Raw genomic sequence first — 24,207 nt, 5'->3', positions numbered from 1 at the left:
ATGAGACCAATATTGATTGACCTAAATCCATCTAATTTCTTACAATTGGGTCGCAAGATTTAAAAGTGGGATTGCCCTTCACTATGTGGCGCAAACTGGCTCCGGCTGCATTCTGAAACAAGAGCACAAAGCTTACAAATCAACTGGTCACCATGCAGGTAACATTTAAAAATGTCAGCAACAAATTCAGTTCCAATAAAATTACCCGAATGCATCAAACATCAAGAGATCGTTTAACTGGGGAAATCTCCACATGGAGTACACCTTGAAGACTTTGCCCCCAAAGGTTGATGTTGCTCACAATAGCGTGGCCTCTTACTATAGCTCTCTGGGAGTATTATTTTAGGTTATAACAGACATTTATAAGTTAGGGGAGCAGTAGACTGCGCAGGTGTGACATTTTTGTTTATTCCTATTCTGATTCAGCATTCATCCCAGTCGTGGCTCAGTTCTACAGTAACTTAAAAGCCAACACAACAGATGCAGGAACCAATTAAATTCATTTTGAATCACCTATGATGCACAGTTTTACAGGGTAATCATTTAGCAGTGAAGGCCACTGCTTCTCTCCCTTTCACTGCAACATGCTTTTGAACTTCCTTGAACAAGTGTTCCTCTTTACTGTTTCTGAGAACAGAGATTAAAACAGAAGGTTGCCACATGTATTTATTTTGCATGATTTTAAATATGAGATGTAAAAAAAAACGTTCATTCATTCAGACAGAGAAACAATGACTTAGTCAACAGATGCATTTGGTACAAAAAATAACATATAAGACGCTGCAGTTGGATAATATTGGAAACGAAACACAAAATAATCCAACAATTGCAAAAGATGAGGAAAAAGTATAATAAAGCATCCCAAAAACAACTTGTTGCAGTGCAATGTACACCAGACAAAATGTCAAAGAGTAATATTTCAGTGGAATTTGTTTATTGTGTTGTTTTTTATTTATTTTTTGTTTGAACTAAATTAGTGCGTTTGTTTATAAGCCTTTGGACAAAAAATAATAATAAAGAAAAACAACATCAAGCCACTTATAACAGTAGATCTATTTTGAAATCAAGTTAAAGGGGGCTGAATTTTCAGAGTGTCTGATCTGTTTGTGTATGTTTAATGATTATTTAGGTTACGGGTTGCTTTTTGTTAGGTTTGTGGTATTTATTTTCATGTTTGAGGAGCGCGCTGCCCTCCTCCAGCTGGGTGCGTCAGGCAGGCGACGCAGAAAATTCCAGGCAGTCTCGTTTCTCCGGAGAAACGTGAACGCAGCACAGGGAAGGATGCGTTGAGGGATAGAGAGAGAGGACAACAACAAAAAAAATGGACATCGACCGAAAATAGCCCGGTAAGCCTGACAGTTCGTTTGTTCGCGTGAGGAAACGTGTAGCGCATAAACGTGGCGGTGCAGCCCGGTCGTTAAAACGCACTTCGTGTGAAAACGGCGTTCGTTCCCGAGCGGTCGTTGCTAGGCTGGTGGCTAGGTTAGCCTGGGAAGCTTCGAGACGTCCGCTCGCTTTAACGCATCGTTTTTAACGGGTTAAGAGCGACCGCTGCACGGGACGTTTTGGTGTTGCGGCCGTAACAGGGCTGTTGGGACAACATGACCGGCCGGTAGTCTGTGTTGTTATACTGTTATAGAAGCTGTTACTCTACGCCCCCATTCACGCCGTGCTCGGTCAGTCAGCTGTTGGCGTTGCTACGCTGTTAATCCTAAACAAGGCCGTGGCTGTGTCCTCCTACACGCCGTTGTGTTCGGGCTGTCTGGACTGCACGGCAAAGCGGCCAGCAGCAGTGAAAACACACGCAAACGTTTTGTTTGCGTGTGTTTTTAAAGATCACGTCGCACCTTGTTTGCGCCAGACACGGTTGCAGTTTTCTGAGCGGCCACGGGGCGGCGCTGGTACCCGCTGACTTTAGAACTGGAGTACCTCCATTATAATAATTTAATAATAATTAAATAATTTTGCGATTTAATATTACCTGAGAATATGAAGTGAGTAATAATATGGGAATTTTAATTTTTTTCCGAAATGTTCTTTTTAATTACATTTAAAACACCGCTGGGGTTCTTGAACGTCTGGGATTAATGCACGCACCGATCAGGCAGAACATTATGACCACCACCTCTTCTGAATATTGCCAGTCGGACTTGCTCGTCCCGCCCATCTCACAAACGTAATCTGGAGGCCATGTGAACACCTGGAATGCTTTGTGGCAAGGCACACCGTTCCCCCAGGAGAGGAAACAGGAAGCACTGTTTGCATGGCGTGATGGTTTAAAAAGTCTGAACAATGGTAGTGTGAACTCCGCACGAACGTCATCGTTGAAAACACAGTTTTCCCGTCGTGCCTAATGAATCCAACCCAACAAGTGACACAATAGTGGTGGTAATAGTAACAATTATTGGCCTAATTACTGTACTTTGTAAAAAAAAAAAAAAAAAAAAGATGTAATAAATAGTTGCTACTTTTCCGAAAGGAATTATTGTTATTGTAATTATTGTGCATTATTGTGCACACAACACTGTTGTTTATCATTGATTTGCTGTTGCAGGTTGTTTTTTCCATCAAACACTGAGACGCTCAGATGTTTTACTAATAAACCGTATTAAAATTAATGTTTTCTCTTCATGGTTTTCTAATTTGTGCATGGTTCTTATTTTATAAAAGTCTATATCGGCTGCATATTTGCTGAGAATCCAGAAAAAGCCCTTTACCTTAATTTATCTGGCTCTCCTCGTGTTTCTTCTTAGCATAATCAACCACATTTGTGACATTCACACAGATAAAAACCCAATAATTCAATGACCGAGTAAAGGGCCAAAAGTAAAACTGTTTTTGTTGTGAATATCAGGAAAAAACAGGCGTCTTTTGGAAAGAACTTTTGCGTAATGCTTGTGCATAAAACACTTTGTTTTCTGTTTATATGTGACTAATCTGCTGTATTTCTGACTTTGTGACAGGCCGTTTGTGTCAGAGATCTTACTGGCACTTAATACTTGGCGTGAGGGGGAAAAAAAAAGAGGAGAGTTTCCAAACTTCGGGGGCATGGAGGTCCGCTTCGGTAACATCGTATTTAGCTCCAAGTTTGACTCGGGTAACCTGGCACGAGTGGAGAAAGTAGAGAAGGGGAGCTCGAGCCCTCCCTCTGATGGACCCTCCGGGGGAAGTTCCCTCTCGGGCCCACACCTCACCCCTGACTACGAGTTCAACGTGTGGACCCAGCCAGACTGCGTTGGCACAGAATACGAGAATGGAAACAGGTAAATTGGCCTCACTGAACACGTGTCATCTTTATCATTTGCTGTCTATTGTTTTACGACGTGTTTCTTTTTTTTTTTTCCAGGTCATGGTTTTACTTCAGCTTGCGGGGCGCCATGCCGGGGAAATTGCTGAAGATTAACGTGATGAACATGAACAATCAGCGGAAGCTTTACAGTCAGGGTATGGCTCCTCTGGTGCGCACCTCACCTGGCAAAAACCGCTGGGAAAGAGTCCGCGACAGACCCACAACCGAGGTACTGTGAGGCTCTCTGTGTGATAATCTGGGAACCGACCAGATAAAGAGGCAGGGTACTGTCAGTGTGGCTATTATCCTTCTAAAAAAAAAAAAAATCCTTCTCTCCCTCCAGATCGTAAACAACCAGTTCATTCTGTCTTTCACTCACCGGCTGCTGGATGTGCGAGGAGCAACCACCTACTTCTCCTTCTGCTACCCGTTCTCTTACACCGAGTGCCAGGAGATGCTCCGGCAGCTGGACGAGAGCCACCCCAACGCCGCTCAGCTCAGTCCGAGCAGGTAAAACGCGCGCATGAGGAGAAATGCGCTTCACGTCGAGCGTCCTGGCTGCGCTCATTGTTCGCATTTCTCCTCCTTCCTTCCTCCCCGCTCATCGTTCGTGTTCTCCTTTCAGCCCACCAGGCACTGTGTATTATCACAGGGAATTGCTGTGCAACTCTCTCGATGGCAACAGGGTGGACCTCCTCACTGTGACCAACTGCGGGGGCATGCAGGACGAGAGAGAAGCCCGTCTGCCCAAGCTGTTTCCCGACACCAACACTCCCAGGCCGCACCGTTTCCCGGACAAGAGGGTAATGCGTTCTGCGGGGGCTCTGCTAACGGCGGTCGCCGCGGCACGGGCCCGAGCTCATCCTTCCCTCTGCCGTTTTTGTGTGCGCGCAGGTGTTTTTCCTCAGCAGCCGCGTGCACCCCGGAGAAACGCCGTCCTCGTTCGTGTTCAACGGCTTCCTTCACTTCATCCTTCGACGGGACGACCCCCGGGCGCACGTGCTGCGCAGCATGTTTGTGTTCAAGCTCATTCCCATGCTCAACCCGGACGGGGTTGTCCGAGGACACTACAGGTGAACGTTTGTCATCTATAAGGGGTAAACGCTGACTCAAGCTGGTCATTCCCCGTGGACCTCGTCACATTTTTGCCACATTACAACCGCAAACCTCAAAGTGGTTCATCGTAACAGGCTAACGCAAAGTAGGCCTTTGTTGTGAAAAGGATGCGTTGTTTTTTAGTCTTTTGTACAAATAAAAATCTGTAAAGTATGAGATGCATTTAACCAGCTTCCTTCTTCCTGCTGAAGCACAGAATCCCCACAGTATGCTGCTGCTGCTGGCAGTATATTTCAGCATGTGACGTTGGTACAGCATTTATGCCGACAAGTTCTATTTTGATCTGATCTGACCAGAGCACGCTTGTTAGCAATAACACTGGCATGATTTGTGGCAAACTGCACACTGCAAAAAGTGGACTAAACATAAGTAATATGTTCTTGAAATGAATGTATTTACCCTTGATTTGAGCAGGTAAATAAGATTATTTGCCAATGGAATGGGTATTTTTACCCCTAAAATAAGATAATAAGATATACTGCACTTGAAATAAGATGATGGAGATGAAATCTTCCTATTTTAAGTGCTAAAATCTTATTCTATTGGCAAATAGTCTTATTTACCTGCTCAAATCAAGGGTAAATACATTCATTTCAAGAAAATTTTACTTGTTTTTAGTTCTATTTTTGCAGTGCAAACACGACTTCCTGTGGCTTTCTTTTTGCCTCTCCATAAAGGCCAGATTAATGGAGTGCACTCTGGGTGCATATGCACAGCATGGGGATATGGGTTTAGCAAACAGTGCATTGTTTTCAATTCGCCATGATGGACTACTTGGGGTGGGGCTGTTACTCAGATATCCAGTGGAAAGCGTTGACGTTTTTGGTTGTAACGTAACAAAATGTGAGAATGTCCAGTGAACGTGAATACTTCTGGAAGGCACTGCATGTTAGGAAGTGCCTACTCTTCCAGTGTGTTTATATTGGGCCTATATTTGTTTGAAACGTGGATTAATGTCACTTCTTTTTGTCCCCCACAGAACTGATTCCAGAGGGGTGAACCTAAACCGACAGTACTTGAACCCCAGCCCTGAACTCCATCCTTCCATCTATGCAGCCAAAACCTTATTGCTTTACCACCACACACACAACCGGTTACACGTCACGCAACCCGCCGCACGCGGCAACGGCTCCCACCAGACACAGCCCGCTCCTCTAACCAACAAGCCAACGAATCAGCATCAGTCCCCTCCCCTTACTCCCCTCGAAATCAGCTTGAACCAACGAAACGCTGAGAAAGGCGGGAGTCCCGCGCAGACGGAGGTGCCCATGGTGATGGAGGAGAACAGCTGGACCGCCACAGAGTCGGGGAAAGAGGACCGGAACTGCTCTTCGGGTTCCTCGGAGAAGGCGGCTTCTGAAGCGGGAGAGAGCGTTGGTCCAGAGGTGGAGGAAAGTGAATCAGTGCCTCCACAGGAGGGAGGCGTGGCGTATTACGTGGACCTACACGGCCACGCCTCCAAACGCGGATGTTTCATGTATGGAAATAACCTTCCAGATGAGAGCCAGCAGGTAATGGGAGCAGGTCCTTCCATTTGCATTATTTTGGTTTATGGTTGAAATGACTTGCTTTTGTTTTGTACGAACTGTCAGAAAAAAAAAAATCACAAATTGTTTCAACTAAATTGATGGGTTTTCTCTTTTTTTCTTCTCGCCCCATTTTGTAATTGTTTTTTTTTTTTTTTTTTTTCCCAGGTGGAGAACATGCTGTATCCGAGGCTGATTGCTGTGAATTCTGCCCACTTTGATTTCCTGGGCTGTAACTTCTCAGAAAAAAACATGTATGCGCGTGACAAGAGGGATGGTCAGTCTAAAGAAGGCAGTGGCCGGGTGGCCGTTCACAAGGCAATAGGACTGCTTCACAGGTTAGACATCATCTGTTATATCAGCGCAGTGGTTTATGTTCACTGTAGAAGTTACCCAGCAGCTTGTTTTAACCCAGTTACTCCATCTCATGGGGGTCTTGTGGAAATGAACTTCCAAAAAGCGGCTGAAGTATTTACTTTAAATTATAAAGCATTTGTTCTTGCTTGCTTCAAGGCATTGGATTAATAGATGTGTATTTATAATTTTTTTTTTCTTTTTGGTGCACATTAGTTATACTTTGGAGTGCAATTATAACACAGGAAAAACCATGAACAGTATCCCACCCGCCTGCCACGACAACGGACGGGCAACCCCGCCTCCGCCCTCATCGTTTCCTCCAAAATACACTCCAGAGATATTTGAGCAGGTAGGTGGAAACACGTTTTGAATGTTTCCTTCCTTATACAGCTACTACGGTGTTTAGCAAAAGTATTCACTCCTCACATTTTGTCACATTACAAACAGAGGGCGACGTGTTTTATGTACAGAGTAGTGCACAGCTGTGAGGTGGAAGGAAAAGCATGCATTTCAAATACAATTCTGAGAAGTTAGACATGCATATATATTCAGCCTTTTTTTACTGAGTAAAATAAGAATAAAAATAAAACTGAATAAAATCAATTACCTTTAGAAGTCACCTAATTAGTAAGTAGAAGTCTGATTTAATATGGATGTGAACGCAGCTGTCCTAGGAAGGCCTCATGGCTCAGATGGGGAAAATCCTTTGACAAGATGTGGATTTGTTGTGTATCTCACACATCTAACCTTTATGGATGAATGATAAGGAGAAAACCATAAAGTCACTCTGGCAGCTTGCTCAGTCCATGTAGGGGACACAGCAAACACACAGAAGAAGATGCTCTGCTCAAATGAGACCAAAAAAGTACTACATTCAAACAGGTTACTTATGGCAAAGTTATCATTCATATCATTCACCTTCCACTTTACCATTATGCCCTACTTGGTTTTGGAATATACGTCTAAATCCCTATACAAATATTTTTTGGGCTATAAGGCACCCTTAAAATCCTAGGCTTTTTCCCAAAAATTGATGGTGCGCCTTACATATGATTACCATACTTGTCTTGCTAACTGATACGATTTTATGTGGTACAATGCGCTCAACAATCTGTTAAAATGCGTAAGTACGACTTTGGTTAGCTGTGAAGCCGCTCTGCTCAATGGATATTCAGAGCATTACGGTACACTGTGTCACTACCTGATCGGACCCCTGAGCTGTCTATAAGACTGCCTGACTGTAATGTCGAAACTAGAAGTGAAATTCGTGTAAAGGCCTCCACATACTCGGGTGTAGTTCTCTCCGCGGCCGTACGCCAGGACGCGCGGCATCATAGTCCTTCTTTGTTCTCACTGACAGGCGTGCGGTGGGAGCCTGCTGGAAAAGAAACAGCTCTAGGTGCTCAGCTAGCTAATCACACATTTTACCATCCGTTCCGCCGCTTCGTCCCACTGGCAGAAAGGGTGGTAATTGTTGGAATTTGCCACAAGAAATGTAGGCAACAGTACACTGGACTATGAAGGGTAAAACTTCTGCGGAGACTCAGCAAGGAGTCCACCAAGCTCACAGTATGCATACAGTACGCTCGAGTATGTGGGAGCCTTTAGGTAGTCCGTGCACAGAGTACGCCCTAGCAACAATAAACCTAGTAAGTTAATTCAATATAAAAGTTACATTTATTTTTGCCTTATGATAGAAACAGGGCAGCATAGTCCAACTACACTGTCCTCCAGACGGATAGCTCTCCCTCTGAAGAGAGAGCTGTGTACACGGAGGGGCGGAGTGATATTACACCTGGGAAGAATATTTAGTGCGCCTTATAATCCGGTGCGGTTTATGGTCCAAAAAATATGGTAAAATAGATTGCATTTGTGGTTGTAAAGTGAAAATGTGGGCTACTGTTCCAGCTCGATAGGGTGATGCCTCCAGGCTCCTGCTCATAGTTGTGTGTTTTTTCCTGTCCATGTGCATCAGGTGGGACGTGCTGTGGCTGTCTCTGCCCTGGATATGGCAGAGTGTAATCCGTGGCCACGTCTCGTGCTCTCTGAGCACACCTGCCTAACCAATCTCCGAGCCTGGATCCTCAAGCACGTCCGCAATACCAAAGGTCTGAATATGCACATCAATGCGCTCCCAAAAGTACATAACAATGGCAGCAAGGTGTCGCCACCAAAAAGCTTCAACAAGTGAGTTCTCTGTGAAACTGGACCAGAGTGCCTGTATTTGTCCTCCTTACAGATAATGGTTGGGTCACCGGTTTCTGTGTTTGTCCTTGATCTCCAGCAGCTTTCTGTCTGGATCAGCGTCAGAAAACACGGTTGGCCGCGTCCGCTGCAACAGCCAGAGCAGCAGCAGCCAGACTCCCTCTCCAAAAATGCACAGCTCTCCAAGCTTTACCTTTGGCTGCCCCCCGCCCCGAAGTCACGCACAGCACAACAACACACACATCGGAGGACGCGGCGTCAACAGGACACTTGGACCTGTTCGGGGTAAGTCGATCTCCATCTAACCACGTTGCCAGAGGGGATTTTGCCTCACAGTCTCCGTCTGTGAGGCTCGTCCTTTTTTTTTTACTCGGGACTGGTTGACGTGTGGTGGTTTTAAGTTTACTGGGATGGTAACTTTAAACTCCCTCCAAGCCATACCTTAGCGTGACCCTCCTTCTGCCAGCGCATGCTTTTATTCCACCATTAGTCTTCAATAAGGCATTTTATCATGTTGACCAAATTCAGAGTTTTTTTTATTTTTTTTATTCTTAAAACATATATTTTCTTAACGCAGGATTTTTGGGAGGTGATGAAAATATGTTTTAAAGTCTTTGCATTTGCTATTCCATATTTTTGGTATGTTTCAGACTTAATATCCAGCTATCAGGTCAGTTAGGATATCTAACTATTCACTTAGAGGGAGAATTGTTTGGTTCCAGATTGTTTTAGTTTTTTTTTTTTTTTGCTTCTCTAAAACTATCATGTACATATTCAGTAAATACTATTTACTGAATCAGTTTACATGCTTTTCTATAACACGTTGTCTAATGTGATTAAAGGGATCCTAATCAGTTCATCCCTCTCCTAGTTCGTACCCCGATTTCTTACCCACACAGCACCATTTCATACCTCTAAAGAAACCAGGGTAAGATATTAGGAAAACCCAAGACAGCAATATCATCTTCAAATATTGCGATGACGATATTCACTGAGATTATCCCCATTTCCTCTCTTAAATTTATTTTCCGTTTTCAAAATGTCCCCACCAGTCATTAAGCTTTAACACCTTTGTCATAAAGATCCACACCAGGTGTGAGGACAAAGGGCAGTTCCAGTCAATCCAACCAGCTAAATATATTATGAGACAAGAAGTTTGAATTCATGACACTTGAGATATTCTAGCCTCTATTGCATCCAAACAGTTTTTTGCAATTGATGACCCATGATCAAACCAAAATAACCTAGTTGGTAGATATAATTTATTGATAGCACAAATCAGCATTTCCTTACAGTGGACTATGAGCAGAATTAAAAAAATGCTTTAAAATGTCAGTTGTAAAACTGTTTTGAAACGTCCAGCAGCAGATGGCTTCATGACCGGAGAAAGTTGGCTATGAAGCAACCAAAACTACAAGGGTTCGAAAAAGGTAAATGAGTGGAATGACTAAGTTATTAGAGACTCAGACATGGGAGCTGTGATTGATGCCAAGTAATACATTCAAGTTACGACTGCATTTACCAGCTGCTAAGCAGTCGGCCTTTTATTCTGATTGGTGTAAAAGATACAAAGAGAGAGATTTTGTTGCAATGTTCTCTACATATTTAATGCTAGGGTCAGCTATTTTTCTGGAAGTTTCCCTTTTTCAGTAACTATGCATGTGCAAGACCGTCTGACCTTGCTCTTCCGCTCTTCAGGGGGATCGCGTGAAAAAAATCTTCCAAATCCTCTCTGGTCTTATTTCTCTCTACTGAGGCCTTCCTCGTCTTCTCATAAACATGAACACGGTTTGTTTTTTCTGACTCTCAGCCATTTTGAAAGTATACAGTGAGAGCAGCGGAGCTACAATGAACGGCTAACACCGAAGCTAACCGCTAACTTAGCCGCTAAGCTAACAGGATACACGAAAACTAAAAGTGGGCATGCACAGCTAGCAAGCGGAAACTAACAAGTAATATGCACACACTGCCGTTACATGAGTGCGTCAGAATCATTGGCATGAGGAACAGCCAATAGGTAAGGTAGGACTTGAGGGACAGAGGGGGTTGAGAGCAGAAACGAAACTCTGACACATGTCAATGGCAATATACCGTGCATCCCTAAAAACTGAATAAATTGGTCATTTAGAAGCTTCTGCAGAGCTGACAGGTTGAGAAGGTCTTTTAGCTATTTGTTTTGGAGCTAATAAAAGTTGAGACAGTGGGCCCCTTGGAGACACTCTTGCTTTAATCTACGCTGTACTTTTCTGCATTCATGTTTTACTCTCATAGCCAATCTCCCATTTGCTTCAGCTGAAAAACATCCCCACAGCTTGATGCTGCCAGCCTTTGACTGTGAGGACACTTTAGTGCTTGGTTTAGTTCTTGGTAGACAAGAACCTAGCACTTACATTCCTTGAAAAGAAAACAGGAAACCAATTTGCTTTTAAGATAAAACATTTTCACTTTAAGCCACAAAGCCTAAAGTGTAACAGCGAATGCTATAAATATCTAATTGAATTGATTTTCTTTGAGTATCCAGAGCTTCTCGTCATTTGTTGTTAAACTGTAGACTGCTTTGATAGATCTATGCATAGACATATATAAAGAGTAGACCACGCATCGACTGCTCTCGCCTATAGGTGCTAACGAGATTGAGGGGCGCCATCTTGGGGCGGTCAACAACTCCGCTCAGTGTAATGTGTTAACCAGGTGCAGACTCAATTTTAGTCAACTATACTCGCTGATTATTGAACTAATTTTCACGTGGCTTTTTTTTTTTTTAAACTTTAAAGCTATAGCTATTATAACAAATGGTTCAGTGCATTTAAATGTTCTTAGTGTGGTTAAAAGTAATTGAATATTCTGACAGAATGTATGTATGCTGCAAAACACAGCCACTCACTCACTCACTCACTCACTCACTCAAAAAAAATAATAATAAATAAATAAATATATATATATATATATATATATATATATATATATATATATATATATATATATATATATATATATATATAATTATTCACCAATGTCTATAGCTCTGATGCCCTCGCGGAGTAGATGCAATTTTGGAGAGGCTAAGTCACAAAAACTTGGACATGTAGACCTGTATCTTTCTATCTAATATTAGAAAAATAACATTCTAATATAAACAATATCTTTTAATCCTACTTGTGAAAAGTTATCCCTTGAGCCCTGAAGTCAATAGTCCGTCGATTTAAACAAAAATACGCCACACAGTGCTGAGGTGTCATTAATGTGTTCAGCTTGAATCAGCAAGTTAAGGTAGCAGGTCGACCGCCCCAAGATGGCGGCCGTAATTCTTGCGCCGCGACAGTGAATGCGGGGTCTACTGTTATATTATGTCTATGGATCTATGCATTCTGAAGACTTCCTGATAGTTTTTCTTTCCTTTAAGGATTGGAGCAACTGCATTTTGGCCTTTTAGACTGCACCTTTATTACTGTATATGTTTTCACAAATCTAAAGACGGTCATAGTGCTAAAAGCTATTTTTCATCTTTGGTAAATTTAGTCAACCATAGGTAAATTTTAGCCAAACAGGAAAGCTTGGCTAAACCTAGTATTAGGGTGCAGCTATAATTGTCCACATTTGTGCACAAATACTAATATGTGGGACCTTTTTATTCTGTTGTTTTTGCAAAGAATAAAATCTCTGCATGCTTATTGGGGAGAAGAACCTTTCGGAGACTGAATTTGGAAAAAAAAAAATTGAAATCTAGTCCGAAACACAAACAATGTGGGAAGACTTCAATAGCTTTCACCCCTGAGTGCGAATGTGTGTGTGCCCAGTCCCTGCATGTTTCTGAGCCAGGTGTGTCTCTCTCTCTCTTCAGACGCTAAACCTCAGGAGAAGAGACGCCCCCCCCACAACCGTTCCGTTCTCAGATCTCCCGGCAACAGCCACAAACCCTCCCGTCCCCCTCCATCACCCCCTTCCTCATCCTCGTCCTCCACCTCTTCCTCAGTGTGTGCCGCAGGCTCTTGCCCCCTACCGGCTCCCGTCGTCAATATAACAGGTCTGTACACCCTTCAGCCCCCCTGCCTGTCCACCTTGCTCCCCTCCCTCCAGGCTTTGCCCCGGCCTGGACTGCTCTCCAAACTGAGCCCGCTACTCCTCCAGAGCCTTCCACCTGCCACCAGCTCTCCAACGGGGCCTAACTCGGACTAACTCTAACTCGCCCAGTGAGACTGTGGAAGTGTTTGTGTGCGTGAATGGGCCAAGTTAGCATCCATCATAAAACAAGTCTGTTAAATCATATAAAAACTCTGTGTGTTTCTACGTGCAAAAATATTGTTGGTGCTAGCTTTTTAGGCATATCACAAATTTCCCAGTAAACTGGGTTGACTGTATGTGCTCACAAGGGAATGGTTTGGTGATTAAAGCTGCATTCCCTTGTGAAAGATTGAGATATCAACAGTGCATAGACACTCACTGACAAAAAAAAAAAAAAAAAAACTCTGTTAAACACCCAGGGGGAATGGTCTAATTTAGGTGTCATTTTGGGCCACATGCTGATCAGTAACGGTTTAACTCACAAGGATCTGGTTATCAATAACAAGCATCGAAGGTAACAAGCCGTGGCATTGTTGTAGAATGTTATAGGCAGATGACCTGACGGTCAAAACGATGAGAAGGTCTGCACATTAGATCATATTTCCAGAGCTTTCTTTTACATTGATGGCAGTTTATTACCCCGTTCACACTACCCATTTTTAACCGTGCCGAGACCGGTCCGAGCTCGGTAACTGAGATAACTATCGAGTGTAAATGGATCGCAAACTAATCTGAACCGTGTCAGACACAACCGGACCGCGCTAAATCTAGACCAGTTCGATGGGTGGGCTCGGCCCGTTTTTTTCCCTGACTCGGTTCTCAGATAACAAAGAGCGCATGAGCAGACCGCGTCATCTCCTTGCAGCTGACTAATTTTGCTGTTTCAGACATTCATATAAATACTAGCTTCCTTACCGTTAGCTAACTGCTAAGCTAACCGCTAACTTGAGGGACAGAGGTGAGTGAGAGCAGGAACAAAATCTGCTCTTCAGTGCAAAGACCAGGGATTTCTCAGAGCTTTTACAGACCTGTAGCTCCCACAGAGATCCTTTTTGTTTTTAACCTAATTTTTCTGAATACATAACGTATTAACTATTTTTCGGATGGAAGGTGTAAAAAGTGTTTCTGAACAGGATTACCAACTAGATCTTTAAATAGGAAAGTCACCATTGAGATTAACCATCTCTTTCAAGGGAGACCTGGCAAAACAATAAAAACAGTTATGAAACCTTACTTGTAAAAACAAAAAAAAATTAAAAAGATTATTTAAAAAAAAAAAATTTGTGAAATGAAGATTCTTCATTCCTTGTTTGAAAATTAGAGGTGGTCTGATGAAGTTGGTTCAGATTCCAGTAAAGAGGTAAAGTGACCCCATACCACACCTTTTCAGAAGCCAATTATAGCTTTTTTATTTCATTATTTGTGGTACCTAGACCTGACTACTATCTAGGCGGGTTCCAGTTTAACATTTTCCACTCAAATGTCCAGAATGTTATTAAAATTCTTGATTGTTGACTCTGTAAAGCTACGGCAATTTGTAAAAATAGAAACTGTATAATAAGGCTCTCCTTGATTTGTTTATTTTAATTTGACAGTGAAAGTTTTCTACTACTCAGACTCATGACAGTGAATTACCAATCACGTTCCTTAAGCCAACGATATTTTAAAGATCATGTTAGGGAGATGCAATTAAACATTAATTTAAACTAAAACTTATTTCAAAAAGCCTTTTTAGATGGACGTGGTTGATGAGATAAAGTTCCTCAAGCTTATTGCAGAGAAGTTGATCCCTTTTTGCCTTTTCTCTTTAGAGAATAACCCTGGGAATATAACAAGCTGATGTTAGCGGATTATTTGGTTGGGCTATCTGCTCCTGTGCAGCTTCCAGTCAGCTGCCTAACAAGCCTGCTGCTCACAGCTTGCTAATAGTGTTCTTTCTAATTTCTGGGATAATTATGCTGTTTTAAAGAGGCAACTTTTTAAAACCATGATATAATGCCGCTAACCAGGCCCATACCTAATCTATACCCGTAGAGCAGTTGTGCAATCCAACCCTTTGCCTCAAGCCTCCACACTCTGTCAAACCTCACCGCTAATTGGATTCTTGACAAACCCATCATCTCTGATTGCCGTGTGTACCAAACGATTTCCAAACTGGACCGTTCCCCATGGGTGCTTGTCTCGGTGCTTATCCTTTCTGTTGTCCCTTTGTCAGTAAATGTATATGTTGGAATTGAAGTATGGTAATATTGCGTTTATGAATAAGTAATAAGCTAAAAGAAATCATTGTAACTTACATTTTCGTGAGCCAGTCTGTTTTCAGCTTTATAGTCGTTGCTCAGAATAACTGTTGTGTTTCAAAGAGCAATGCTCGTGATCACCCAGAGAACTGAAGATGCCCCCATGTTGCACTTAGAACTGTAGCAGTGTTATTATTTTTCACAGTTGAGTTGGCAGTTTGGCTGAACTGTTTCGGTTTTTGTTTCTATTATTCTTATTTAAATGTAAAACAAGTGCAGGCTACATAGACCTGTATCACGTTCTGCAGTCATTTACATTTGGTTCAGTTAGAGTTCTGTTCAGTACATTTCACCCTGAAAACTAAGAATTTGATTTAGAAATGAGCTTTGTATGTTTTTTTTTTTTTAATGAAGTTCAGTGATTGTTTTTTATTCATCTTAAATCTTTGTCATTCCAGTTTTGGACCCACAAGGGTTATGACATTATAATGTTCTCTGAGTAGCCTAATATCATCTAGAAAGTCACTGGCTTCAACCCTTACTAGTGGTGCAATCAGAAAGTTTCTTGAAAGTAAACAGGGGTTGCCAACAATCGGTAACTTAAAAAAGTCAGGTTTGACATATTATTATTGTTATTATATGATGTCAGTATTTATTTTATTGTAAATAAAATATATGCGCTTATTTATTGAAGTTTTTTGGTGTAAACTAAAAAGCTTTTGGCAGGTACACAGTAGGCTGCCAATGGTTAAAGTTTCTATATTTTTAACATCTAGGACAACCATGAGTAAATAAATACATTTTTAAAGGTGCATAGCCACGTTATTTGACTCTTTTATTTATATATATATATATATATATATATATATATATATATATATATATATATATATATATATATATATATATATACACACACGTCACAAGCTCACTCTGGTTGCATACAAAGTTTTTATGTAACATTATCACGTCCTGCTGGCGTATTAGTTATCATTTTGACGTTTTATGCTTCGTTTTTGCTCTTTGATCTGTTAGTAAATGAAGCCGTTCGTGTTTATTTATTTATAACAATGGAAGTATGACACTGTGTGTCCACAGGAGGGGCGACTGTGGCTTGATGGGTTGAGTAGTCGTCTGGTGTATGGGGAGTGTTGGCCTAGTGGTTAGAGCAGCGCGCTTGCACTCAGAGAAGGATGCAAGTACCCGGTTCGACACTCTGGGTCCCTGAGCAAGACCCTTAACCCCAGATTGCTCCCCGGGCGCCGCACATGGCAGCCAACTACACCCCAAGGGTATGGGTTAAAAGCAGAGAACAAATTTCGTTGTAATGTATGTTTCAATGTATGTTTCAATGACAATAAAGATGATATTACTATTACTAAACCAGGAAGCAGCTAACGGCCATTAGCATCTCCCAGCGAAATGTAAAAACCATGAAGAATGGTCCAAGATCCAGTGGGGGAAAAAACGCAAAAACATATATAAATATGATTCCAAGACGGAAAAGACAGGAATAGCGCTGGGAATACAGTATGAACGTTGATGTTTGCGAAAGCTAAAGCAAACTACCGGAATGTGACTGCAGAGTTGATTGAAGTGAGTAAACGTCCTTCTTTACACTGCGATAATAGTAATACCAATGCTCTTCTTAGCCTCTGCAGTCTGAAGTACAAACATCATAAATAGATTGATTGATTGATTGATTGATTGATTGACTGGTTCTTACCCTAGAGCTATGTCCCTGTTTGCATTTATGAACGGGACATTCATTTCTCCGCGATGTTCTGATATGAGGCTCTAAGAGTTGCTGTTAGATCGATGTATTTAGTTAACCATTGGTCTTCGGTTACGCTGAGCTGCCGCTTCACCGCGAGGCATTGCAGAGGGTCAGGCTCGGTTTGGCATTATTATTAATTGTGATTTATTAGTCTATCAGAAATGGCTTTCTGGTAGTCCTGCGATACTGCCGGTAGATGGAGCTACATCTGTTTATATCTGCTCATTGCGCCCATTGCAGGGTTATATTTAGGCTCTGAAAGGACTATCAAAACACTATCAGGATGGACGCTTGATGTTTATAACCTTATTTTATGATGATCAAACATTTTCTGGTCTTTTTTTTATAAGCATATAACGTGGCTATATACCTTTTTAAAGAAAAAAAATATTGACTCTTTATTCAGTTGTGGAATAAAAACAGTGATTGTCTGTTCATTGGTTTTATGTGTTGTCTTCCTGGTACCTAAAGGTGGTGTTTGTTTTAGTTGCACTGATGATGCAAAGGTGGAGTATCTGTGATATTAGAAGAGTTCAGTAGCAGGAACGTTGTTGGATTGATCTGGGTGAAAATAGTTACTGACCTTGCGTTGCTGTAGCTGCCATCTGACCCAGTGCTGTGACACATCGTAATTATAGCGTGCCTGGCTTTGTTGTAAACTGTTGGTTTAAACATTTTGTCCATATTTCACATCTTTTCAGCATTTTCATGGTATAAAACTCCATGAAATGAAAAGATGTGTTTAAAAAAAAAGGCACCAGCACAACCTTAAACTGAATTTTTGGGAAAAGCTGACCTTTTAGCGTGGGTTTATTTGGTGCAGGAAATTCAATCCCATGTTAAGAAATAACTTTTTATTTATTTATTACAGAATCTTCAGCGGCACAATTATTAGTACAGCTGTCTTCAATAATCTGTACAACCCCCTTTAGCAAAAAGGACAGAACTTGCGATCATAAAGGATGGTTCATGTACAGTTTGGTGAATCATTTCTGACGATTCATTTGATGGTGTTTTGGATCATTATCTTGCTAAAAGACTCAGTTCTAACCAGTTTTCAGAGTCTGCCAGATTATTTTTGATATAAAACAGTTGTGATGACATGCGCTCTCACAGTGTTCAGGGGCTTTGGATGAGAAACCAGCCCACAAGATCACAGACTCTCCACCGTACTTAGCAGTGGAAATAAAGGGCTTTTCTACATGTTCATCCTTGTTTGACATCAGACCCACTGGAAATTCTTGTTGCCAGAAAGCTCAATGTTGTCTCATCTGACAAACACGTCTTTCCAGTTAAAGTCTCAGCTGGATTTAGAAAACTGAACAACTCTGTCACATCCTATGTATACCCCAGAGACACAGGAAGTTGTGGAGTCCTATTAGACAGTTACACAAAACAGATCAACTTAAAATTGACATTTAATTTAAAATATTTCAGTTACAAATGAATTAATTAATTAGATTTTTGGGGGGATGAAGTATTTTTGCCGCTGGAGATTTTGTGAAAAGCGACTATGGGATCATAGGATGCTTTTCCTCACAGAGTACATTTACTAAAGTTAAAGTTTTTTTGTTTTTTTTTCAACATTTTTACTGTAGTATGCTACTGCAATAGAAGATGAATTTGTTTTGTGTTTTAACGCATCTTTATTACCCAAGAATATATATATATATATATATATATATATATATATTTTAAACATTCTATTGTTCAAAACAACTTTGTCCTTATCTATAAACGGCTTAAAGCAAAGTTTCAGCTTTTTAAGAACAAATGAGCAACTTACGGCGTTGATGGGACAAATTAAGCCTCATCTAATGCCCCTATAATATCTGTATGCTGATTATTTTCATGTAGCCATTATTTATTATTATTTTTTTTTTTACTGTGTTTGGTGCTCAGTTTTGATGAGAACCGTGCAGGATGGGATTAGCGTATTTAGCTGTTTTATTCTACTCACTGTGAATTTTGATGTCTGTGTCCAGCCTGTTTTGACATTAAAGTGCATCCACCTTGGTTTTAACATGAGAACAGCAGCTTTTAGGTGGAAACGCTGTATGCATAGTTAATTAGACGTTTGTCCGTTATGCTCTCTGTGAGAATTGTGCCATTTTCCTAAATGTGGTGCTGGCCTCCCCACACCAGACTACAGATACGCGTTTGTCCTTGTAATAGTTGGTTAATATCATCTTTGCTGAATGTGCTGCTGTCCTTTACCGCCTTACTGTTTAACTTCTGGAATAAAAAAAAAAAATGTCTCCCTGCAAAGCTAATAGCGTGTGTGTGAGTCCTCTGATCTCTCTTGATTGTGTCAAGTTTAAATGTCATAGCTTCCGTTTTAAAAATTGCCTTAAAGTCAGAAAGAAATGCAAATAAGGAGATTGAACTGTGCCAGAACTTTAGTGTGCACAAGATTCTTCTATATTTATGTCCGTTCCTGTTGTTGACAGGCATCAGCTGCCCTGATTTTAAGGTTGATGGAGCCAGTACGGCTGTCTGGTCCAGAACGCGTGCTGGCCGTGTAGGCCGAGGCTGTCGAGGTCTCGCAGTCAGTCACCGCCCGGCAGAGAGCCGTGGAGAGGTTAGCTCATCTAGACTCTCATCGTGAGGAGAAGTTCTCCTCACTCTGTGTACTTGCTCTATACTTACTACATGTCCACATTGCGTTACGGAGTTGATTTATGACATCCTAATGTGTCGATCTGTCACAGACGTCTAAAGACAAGGGGCCCGAACATATCCTGTCATCTATGAAATTCAGCAAGTAAGTCCAGCTTTTTGCAATTCGGGGTTTTCAGCCAAAATAAAAGAGGTCAGACGTGGAGGGATATCGGCATTTGGAGAAGAGAAACAAATCGTTGTGCCAGATTTAATCATTTCCTTCCCGCCTGCCTAGGTGCGAGCTGCAGCGTCACTCCAGCCGCATCCCCATTCGCAGAGCGGGATCATCTGACGCTCCTCTGCCTCACCTTAAAGCTTCTAGCCCCTTGTCCGGAGACAAGGAGGTGGCCTCCACCATGAAGGTCTTGAAGCTGCTCAGACCGGGCCTCCACAGACATCTGACCATATCAGGCATGTGCACACGCTTTTCGCACTCATTTTTGCTGTGCATTCATAAATTACCCAAAGCGTCTGCATTTGGCAAAAGATCAATTTCTCTAAATTTGAATTTCAAAAAATGAGAATGAAGTGTCTTGTGAAATCATTCACATCTCAAACTTATAGACATTTTGTCACATCAAAAGCTTCTATATGTTTTATAATACAATGGGGAAAAGAATGTAATAAGCATGAAAGGCATTAGTTAATAAAACTCGGGACGATCGGATGCTCCAGCGGTCACCTAACGGGTTAATAGAGTCTGCTCTTCAGCCAGTCTGACTGAGTTTGAGCTATTTTGCGACGAAGAATAGCCAATTGCCGTATATGGATGTGCAAACTGGTGGAGCCACGTTCACACAAAGCTGTAATTGCTGCTAAAGGTGGTTTTACAAAGTATTGGCTCAACAGAATCTGAAAATAAATGCATACCTCCTTTCATATGTTTATTTGTAAAAAGGATGGAAAACTGTAATTTTTTAATTTCTTTCACCAATTTGTTCTAGCTTGTGTTCTGTCAAGTATGATCCCTACAAAAAAACTCTGAAATGTGTTGTAATGTGACGAAAGGTGAAATAGGCCGTGGGCCAGAATCTGTACGGTGACTTTTCGTATGAACTGCCAGGGTGCAACTTTCTTCCAGCGGGATAAGTTGCTACACATAGCAGTGATCTCAAAACACCGATGTTCCCACGTTTTCACTTGCACATTAATAAGTTATAGGCGATTAAAAAATCTAAACTGTTGCGCTCCGGTCCAAGAGGTTCTCGTGATTCGATTTTTGCTGCTCAGCCAATCAGATCGCTGTATTGTCAGCTGAGCGAGTTCAACCAGTTCATCATGGCTGCGCCCCTAAAGGGTAGTATGCATCTGTTTCCAGACGAAGAAAGCCCAATAATAGCATTTTCTGGTGCTAGTTGGCAAAGATCTTAATGGCAATAAAGATCTCTGCTGGGATCGCGAGGTGCTTGTGCCGATCTCCAGCTGTCAATGGGCGAGAGGCGGGGTACACCTTGGACACGTCGCCAGTTCATCGCAGGGCAGAAATAGCCCAGACTTTTGCCTATTTTACTGTGATATCACCAAGACCTGCTGCGCTAGGATAGCACAGGCGACAGATGTCGTTGTGCCAAACGACTTATCCACGGCAGAATTTGTATCCCCTGCGTCGGGAGAGTGTTTGAAATCAATAAAACTTTTAACCTCCATCTTTGTGAAGTCTAAATATTTTTAAACATCACACTAATAAAATTAAATTGATTTTTTTAAACTCCTAATACATTGTTCTATTTTTAAAAGCGACATATCTCGTTTTCTTAATATGGTTAATATCTCTATATGGTTCTTTATTCAGTGTTCATTTGATCACACGTGAAATCCGCTTTATATGATCTATTCATGCGGGTCAAAAAAAGAAAAAGAAAAAAGAGAAGCAGTAGACAGCTGTGATGAACTCAGGAAGGTGGATTATTGGTTTCAGCAGACAGACATGCGACAATCTAATAACATAAAGCTAATATTTTCGTGACACATGTGAAAATGACCACAGAGCCGTTTTCTTTCTCATAACGTGTTATATTGAGTGATCAATCGAGTTTTAAGCGACATAGCAATCCTTTATGATCGCACCAACAAGTGTTACATTTTCAGTCTTTTCACACTAACTGAACGATAATGTAACGACACCATTGCTATATTTCGTTAAGAAAAGTAAAACATCTTCATTTCCACGCCTAAAAGGTTTAAGGGGCACGAACACTATTTTGAACCAATGACTGGGATGTTTTTAACCATTTAGTCAAACCTATCACATATTCATGTTGCACTTTGACGATCTCTGAATTATATTGAAAATGGTTTCTTCACGGTTCAAGTGGAGTAACGTATCATCGAGTTTAACCGAATACAATGTGCGTCTCAACAATCTTTTTAATCTTTTCAGTCTTTCAAAATGAACGTTGTAACGAACCCTATTTTCCTGCCTGTACACGGTTTATTCAAACACCAGAAGGTTGAAGATCGAGTTACAGTTTGCTCAGCTATAGGCCGCTGCTGGTGAACAACACAGACAAGAGTCCGAAGAACGAGGCTGATGCCAACGCAGAGACCTCAGCAGAGATGGATGGACCTGCAGGACTGGTGAGAAACCACATGCTAAGGTTCAGGTAGAAAAAAAAAACATGATTTTTTTTCAACTGACTAAAGCTTGACAAGGCGTTGTTTTCTTTAAAGGCTGAGGAGGGGCCAGTTATGCCGGTGCCAGAGGTTATGAACCTGTGTGAGACAGCGACCCTGTGTGGAGAAGCCTAGAAACTGCACCAAGGTCCAGCAGCTTACAATTAAAGTACAGTATTTCTTGCCAACTGTGAGCCTACATTCCCATTTCAAAATATTTCTCAATATTTGAAATCAGAGAGTGTGTTTAATGTGCAATACAACTGTTCTAGTAACCTTTTCAGCATTAACGAAGAGTGCATTCCAATCACTGAGCAACTGAGGATCAAGTGCCTTTCCTCACGACACCTTAACAGCAGCTGCAGTAGTTTAGCATAAATGTTGCCCCTTCGGATTATAAAGCCGCTAAAGAATAAACTTGAAATATCCCTTTAACGTTTCAGCTCCGATCACTGTGTTTTATTTACGCCTGGTTATTTTGGTCCCGATTATCGTTTCAGCAAAGTAAAAAATGCATTGACTGACCAATGCCATCATGTACAGCTACATATTTTGATTCACCTATTTAACTTTTATTTCCATTGATTTTTTTTCCCTTCTTCTTCAAACCTGAGTGCAGCTGCACTTTTTTAATGTCATTGTTTAAACCAGAGTTATAAAATGGACTGTATTAAGTATTTCGTGCTTTTTATTGTTTATAAAAGGATATTTCCCTCCTTTGGGCTGTGTAGTGTTTTGTGACGATGGTTCTTGAAGAAACATTTGGTCAAGTGATTGGCTTTAGAAAAGTACAACTTTAGTTCTCATTACTGTAGATATTCTAGTGTTTGAGAAACTGGCACCGTAAAATATGTGCTAGAGCACCTCAAATAATTAGAATATCACTGCAATTATATCTCAGTAAATCAGATCAGTTGGTGAAACAAAGATTCAATACATACTGGGATATATTTCAAGTGCTTAATTTTAGTGATTAAAAAAACCCTGATGTGCCCATGTTTTTGTGTACGCAATCAAAACTGTACAGTTGACGTTACATGTGCTGATCATAATTAGAATATGAAAATGTTTTTTTTTTTTTTTTCAGTAATTCCATTCAAAAAGTGAAACTTGTATATTGTATCTCAGAAAATTAAGACCAATACAGAAAAGGATTTCCAGAAATGCTGACCAACTGAAAAAGGATGAACATGAAAAGTATGAGCATGTACACACATTCGATACTTAGTCGGGGCTCCTTTTCCCTGGATTACTGCAGCGTGGCATGGAGTCCATCAGTGTGACGCTGCTCAGGTGGTATAACAGCTCAGGTTAGTGGCCGTCAACTCTGCATCGTTAGGTCTGGTCTGGTGTATTGCATCTTCCTCTGCACAAAACCCCGTAAATTTTCTATTGGGTTAAGGTCAGGTGAGTTTGCTGGGCAATTAAGAACAACAGTAGGTGTTTTGAGTTAGTTGAGTGGCACCAGGTGTCTACAATATTAGACCTTTTCACAATATATTCTAATTTTTTGAGGTACTGAATTTGGGGTTTTCGTTGTCAGTTATCAAAATCAAAAGAAAAAAACCTTGAAATGTGTGTATGGAATGAATGAACATAATATACAAGTTTCACTTTTTGAATGGAATTAGCTAAATAAAACTAATTTTATTTGACTTGCACATGTGCCACAAAAAAAAATCAAATATTTTTTTACAGAATCTGGCTAATGTGCTGCATGCATGTTGATGGAAGATGTGAGTGGAAGAAACAATTGTGGTAGAAAAAAGGTGCAGAAGCAAGACTTTCACCGTAATGAATCTAAGCTAATTTCACTTTGATTTAATCTCTGAAATATATGAACTTTTCTAATTTGTTGAAGCGCCTGTACACGTAGAAATCCAGAAGAAGCTTCCTTATTTCAAGAAACCGACAGCAGCATGGATATTCGGATCCTTCTATCGTACTTGGTACACAAAAGACATTTGATGCTTGAAATTACAACAGGCACCAGAAGCAGGTATCATGTCCGTCATCAAGAGTAGTGTCTTCAAACATGTCTAAAAATGTAATCACAAGTTGCTGCCAGGGCACAGGTTGATGAATCAGACTTCATAAATTCAGACTCCGATCCCTAAGACCTAACAGATGGACTATCAGCTACGGCTGATTCTGCTTTTAAAAGATTGTATTTTCCATTTCTAGTTGCATAAATCAGTTAAAAACTAATGTTCAAGGTTTTAAATATTTCTGTTGATTTCACCTCTGGTGGCCCTGTACAACAGATTCATGTGAGGGTTTTTGCTTTAAATGCATCTTTTAAAATAACTAAAATATGAAGAAGGAAAGCAGGTGTGGAAAAAGGTCTGAGGCTATAACAAA

The 24,207-nt window shown here is 41.1% G+C and overlaps 1 protein-coding gene and 1 long non-coding RNA gene across 4 annotated transcripts; both read left to right on the top strand.

Annotated features, from left to right (window-relative positions):
* Positions 1-1,235: 1,235 nt before the first annotated feature.
* Positions 1,236-19,769, top strand: agbl5 (ATP/GTP binding protein-like 5). 3 transcript variants are annotated; one of them, XM_036147655.1, is made up of 15 exons: positions 1,236-1,346; positions 2,964-3,263; positions 3,347-3,518; positions 3,633-3,799; positions 3,915-4,092; positions 4,184-4,362; positions 5,385-5,916; positions 6,100-6,269; positions 6,502-6,637; positions 8,264-8,475; positions 8,576-8,778; positions 12,335-12,517; positions 19,023-19,153; positions 19,284-19,336; positions 19,469-19,769. In XM_036147655.1, the coding sequence occupies exons 2-15, from the start codon at positions 3,049-3,051 to the stop codon at positions 19,752-19,754; spliced, it is 2,817 nt and encodes a 938-aa protein (XP_036003548.1). In that variant the 5' UTR covers positions 1,236-1,346; positions 2,964-3,048; the 3' UTR covers positions 19,755-19,769. The 3 variants fall into 3 exon arrangements, with proteins under 3 accessions (XP_036003548.1, XP_036003547.1, XP_036003549.1); XM_036147654.1 differs by having other exon boundaries at positions 8,573-8,778; XM_036147656.1 differs by lacking the exon at positions 12,335-12,517 and having other exon boundaries at positions 8,573-8,778.
* Positions 19,770-21,710: 1,941 nt separating this feature from the next.
* LOC118566226 lies at positions 21,711-22,565 on the top strand. Its single transcript, XR_004932888.1, has 2 exons — positions 21,711-21,810; positions 21,904-22,565. It is a non-coding gene; the product is annotated as an uncharacterized LOC118566226 (long non-coding RNA).
* The last annotated feature ends 1,642 nt before the right edge of the window (positions 22,566-24,207 follow it).

The sequence above is a fragment of the Fundulus heteroclitus genome, chromosome 15 (genome assembly GCF_011125445.2).
Source record: "Fundulus heteroclitus isolate FHET01 chromosome 15, MU-UCD_Fhet_4.1, whole genome shotgun sequence".
In the NCBI taxonomy this organism is placed as follows: domain Eukaryota; kingdom Metazoa; phylum Chordata; class Actinopteri; order Cyprinodontiformes; family Fundulidae; genus Fundulus; species Fundulus heteroclitus.
This window is presented reverse-complemented; position numbering and strand designations above follow the sequence as displayed.

What these genes read in the sequence shown, in the direction of transcription:
- agbl5 (XM_036147654.1), top strand. Translation starts at nt 3,049, where the DNA reads ATGGAGGTCCGCTTCGGTAACATCGTATTTAGCTCCAAGTTTGACTCG. An exon ending in GCAATAGGACTGCTTCACAG is followed by an intron (nt 6,270 to 6,501) that starts GTTAGACATCAT and finishes GGTGCACATTAG; the next exon opens with TTATACTTTGGAGTGCAATT. An exon ending in CCACCAAAAAGCTTCAACAA is followed by an intron (nt 8,476 to 8,572) that starts GTGAGTTCTCTG and finishes CTTGATCTCCAG; the next exon opens with CAGCTTTCTGTCTGGATCAG.